General features: G+C 40.7%; 1 protein-coding gene and 1 long non-coding RNA gene across 3 annotated transcripts in view; one reads left to right on the forward strand and one right to left on the reverse strand.

The window, feature by feature from the left end:
* LOC109296121 overlaps positions 1–4,050 on the forward strand; it is a 637,130-nt gene that overhangs the window by 539,996 nt on the left and 93,084 nt on the right. The gene's annotated exons all lie outside the window — the stretch shown is intronic.
* Positions 1–4,050, reverse strand: part of STAB2 (stabilin 2) — a 166,554-nt gene that overhangs the window by 133,224 nt on the left and 29,280 nt on the right. For both annotated transcript variants that reach the window (XM_019515340.1, XM_019515339.1), the window contains exons 8-10: positions 2,886–3,082; positions 2,141–2,274; positions 119–252 (exon numbers count right to left, since the gene is read on the reverse strand). In XM_019515340.1, coding sequence (XP_019370885.1) covers positions 119–252; positions 2,141–2,274; positions 2,886–3,082 — 465 coding nt within the window. The remainder of the gene's footprint in view (positions 1–118; positions 253–2,140; positions 2,275–2,885; positions 3,083–4,050) is intronic.

A 4,050-nucleotide genomic window follows, 5' to 3' on the forward strand; every position in this document is an offset into this window, starting at 1 on the left:
GACCAGATTAGTAATCTTGCATTTTTAGTGACCATGGACATTTCTAAGTATCAAATTAGGCATTGTTTTACTGAGTCTTCTTTATACTAAATCTATGTACTTGTATTTAGGGGCCTACCCATGAGTGATAAGGCAGATGTCAGCTTTCCTTGCCATTGCCCTTCTAGTTCAGTGTTCAGATCTCTGATGCGTTCCATGATATTTCCATAGCATATAAACCCATTGCCTACATAGCCCTTCTGACAAGTACACCTGTAAAAAGAAAAGAATTTACTTTTTGCATTGTATACCCGCAGTCCTTTGTATCAGTGTTTAACTACTGTTGATCTAATTGAATCATTATGAGCTACTCATCTGATGAGCTCAGGCATTCTTTGCAAATAAATTATTTCATTATTTAACTAGTTTCATAGATGATCAGATATCATTTTATGAATGACTGATTCATTAGCTTTCTGTAACTCATTAAATGAAGCTGTCATTTCATTTATTCATTATTTGACCAGCAGTAATTTTATCTTTCCAAAGTAGCTGCTTGTCTGTCCTGGCTTAGCCCAACACAACATGATGTGGTCAAAGCAAGGGTTATTTGTAAGCCTTATTTGTAAGCCTCACCACATTGTAGCAAAAACATGCTTCTGTCAGACCATTCCAAAATGAACATCTATTTGCTAGATTTTCTGGTTTCTTTTAGATAAAATTTCTATGTTTTTATTGGCCCTTATTGACCATATGAGAGTTAAGAATTTATTCACTAACTCTAGCTACGTGGATTTGCAGCTGCACTTTTACCTTCCCTAAAGGACACTGTATATCAGGTAGGTATAACCCATTAGTTTCTTATGTCCTCTTTACCAAAGCAAAATTATGGTTGTAATGGTGTTGATATCACTGGTAGTTTACCATAGTTTACCTTAGTTGTTATACTATAAAGCATAATTTACCTATAGTTGCCACTAAATCCTGCTGGCACTGGGATGTCTCAAAACACTGAATTCGGCAGCATTTCCTCCCTCAGCAGTGACATCTCCTATGAGTTCAAATACACTCCTTTGAACCAGGCCTACTTCCACTGTCTCCCTGAGTGCTATCCCAGCTCTTGTCACCTCCTTGAGTCCTGCCCCAGCTCCCATCAGAGGTCCCCCTTTGATTCAGTGCCTGGAGCTTATGGCCTAATCACTCACTGCTAGTTAAACTCCCGCATTTGACTAATTAATTTAATTGGTGCTTTTCAGTTTGGGGTGAGCCAAAATGGGAGTAAAGGATAAAAGGAGAACAGGCAGGAGGGAAGTTTATATGATCCAGCCAGAAAGAAAGGACTGGGGGCTGTTCTGCTTGGCATAACTCCAAAGAGCTTCCAATATAATATACCTCCCTTAACCAGCAATATTAGGTAGCTGTCATATTCTGCCTCAGCTGAAGCTTCTTGCATACAGCATCAAGGCATGGTTGTCTGAGAAGCAGATAACAGTAGCTTTACTTCTTTAGGCTTTTGCTATTTTATGACCTTTAAACTTCAACCTTGGTCTTTCTCCCTCCACAAAGACTTTCTCCGGAAAGCTGCAGTGGCAGTTTCAGGAAGCTGGCAGTACAACTGTACCTGTGACCTTGGGTACTTCCACTTTGGCAAAACCACGACTCTAACCTTAGTGTGACTCACTAGTCCTGACTGCTTGTCTCTTAGTCAACCCTCACACATTGTTTTAAAGATGTGCATTAAACTGATTTTCATTAAGTGAAAGCATATAGTATCTGTAGGATCATACTGTATAATTCCTTGCTGATGCATTGTGCCACTGCCTCCGAGAGTACCATATGTGCTTGATCTGAAGTCTGTAAAAGCTATTGGAAAGCTCCCATTGATCTCAATGGACAGTGAATCAGACCATACATGAGAAATATAAATACAAATCCATATGCATGTTCTCTTTCCACCCCATCACTACATATCTGTGTTCCTATTGCATATCAAGAATTTATTCTCACACTAGTTTCAGATATTCTAAAACCATATACTGATAACTTTATTAAGAAACTAGGGATAACCCCATGAGAGTTGCAGTGATCCCTTTTGTCTTAATGACTTATTTACTGGACAGAATTTATCTTAATATAAGATTCTGAGGGGAAAAAGACTTACGTAATTTGTCCTGGTGCAACCATTGTACATTTAGCATTTTTATGGCAGGTGTTGTTAGTCACACAAATATCTGTCATACGGCATCCTTTTCCAGGTACAAAGTTTCTGTAATGTTCTTTGCATTCACAGTGGGACTAAATCAGGGGGAGAAAAAGTTTGTATGTGCAATTCATACAAAAATTGCTAACTTTAGCATTTTTCTATCACAAAAGCTGGAGCCAAAATTGAACAGTAAACATCAAAAGTCAAAGATATGCACATTTCAAATCTTTCTGTGCAGCTAATCCATATTTATTCAATGCTGTTCTAGGTTTCAAAGTAGAGAACTACTGGCTTTCAAATAATAACCTTTGAAATAAAAATTAAATTATTTAGATGTGCTAGAAAGAAGAATTTGTTAAACTCAGTGTGGATATATCAAATTTATAATCTATGTAGGAACAGTCTTCTCCATCCCAAAAGAGGTTCTAGAGCATATTGCTATCTACTTGTATTCAGACTGCATCACTGAAATACAGCAAACTTTGCAGTAGGTCAGCCAGCCATCCAACACACATGCACTGTGAGAAGAGGTGAAGTGACTTGCCTGAAGTCACCCACCTGATCTGGGAATGGAACCCAGGACAGATGAGCCTTAGACCACTAATCCTCCCTGTAGGTGAAATAGCTTCCCAAGAAGGGGAGCTGATTCTTGGTCCTACTTAGTTGTTCTAGGAAATGGCATGGGTTCTAATTCGATACTTACTTTTCCTGGGCCATCATATTTGCAAATGGTAGACTGTGCAGGGCAATTTCCATACCTTCCTTGGCAAGGGTCTATTGGTAAGCACACTTGACCGTCTCCTCTGTAACCTTCTTGGCAGGTGCATTTATGACGATTAGGCCCAAGATATATGCAATAAGCATTGGGATCACAGACCGCTTTGGAGCATGGGTTGATAGCTTGAGAAAAAAACAATAGTAAAATACATAAGAGTGTTACTGCAAAGTTACAATAACCGAGTGCAAAGATGTAGTGGAACTTACCAGTGGCAAACAGAGCCCATAAAGTAACCTGCCTATAACAGCAGTCCAAAGCATAGCATCAGTATGGAGACAGAAGACCAGAATGTGTTTATATTAACACAGCAGCCAACTGGGTTTGTTCTCATACAGAGATGATCTTTAAATTTGGCATATTGAGTTATTAGTTGCTTATATCTACAGTAATGCAATCAATTAAAAAAAAATCAGAACTATCCCCAGTTTCCTTCTTTTCTGGTGAATTTTATCTTAGAGGATTCAGGCGAAGCTGAAGTGACTTGAGGTGAAGTAAATACCCTGAAGTTTGGTTATCTTGGTAGGAAAATACTCCTCAGTAGAATGAGCCTTTTGAACCAGAGGTCTCTGCAGATTTCTTTCATATCACTGTGTAGCAGGGCACCAGGGTGCCTGCTATTGAATAATGGCAGAAGGGGGCTTAGCTGTCACTCACCAGGACAGCAGGTGAGAGTTGTTAAGGCAGCTGATTGGGTCAGCTGACTGCCAGGGGGCAGGGCTGGGCCTTTATAAACAGCCCAGGCCAAAGCCTGGCTAGTAGTTACCATCTTGCAGCCTGAGAAGCAGGAGCTTTGCAGAGGGACAGAGCAGGGCAGTTACCAGCCTGCAGCCTGAGAAGCAACAGCTCTGCTGTAGAGTGGAGCATTGTGTAACCACCTGAGTGCTTGCAGAATGGCCTGGGAAGGAGAGGCCTCTGACAGGGAGGCCTGAAGGAGAGCCAGGGTGGCGTGGAATTTTATAGCCGGCAGGCTCATTTTGGGTTACAGCTGGGTGGCTTAAGGTTACGTTAGAGCTGACAGGCTTCATGTGTTGTTGTTCCGAGAAGTCATCGGAGCCCCGGAGGGGGAGGCTTTTGTTTAGTTCATGGTATA

The sequence above is a fragment of the Gavialis gangeticus genome, unplaced genomic scaffold (assembly GCF_001723915.1).
Source record: "Gavialis gangeticus isolate Ggan-Ray unplaced genomic scaffold, GavGan_comp1, whole genome shotgun sequence".
Lineage (NCBI taxonomy): Eukaryota > Metazoa > Chordata > Crocodylia > Gavialidae > Gavialis > Gavialis gangeticus.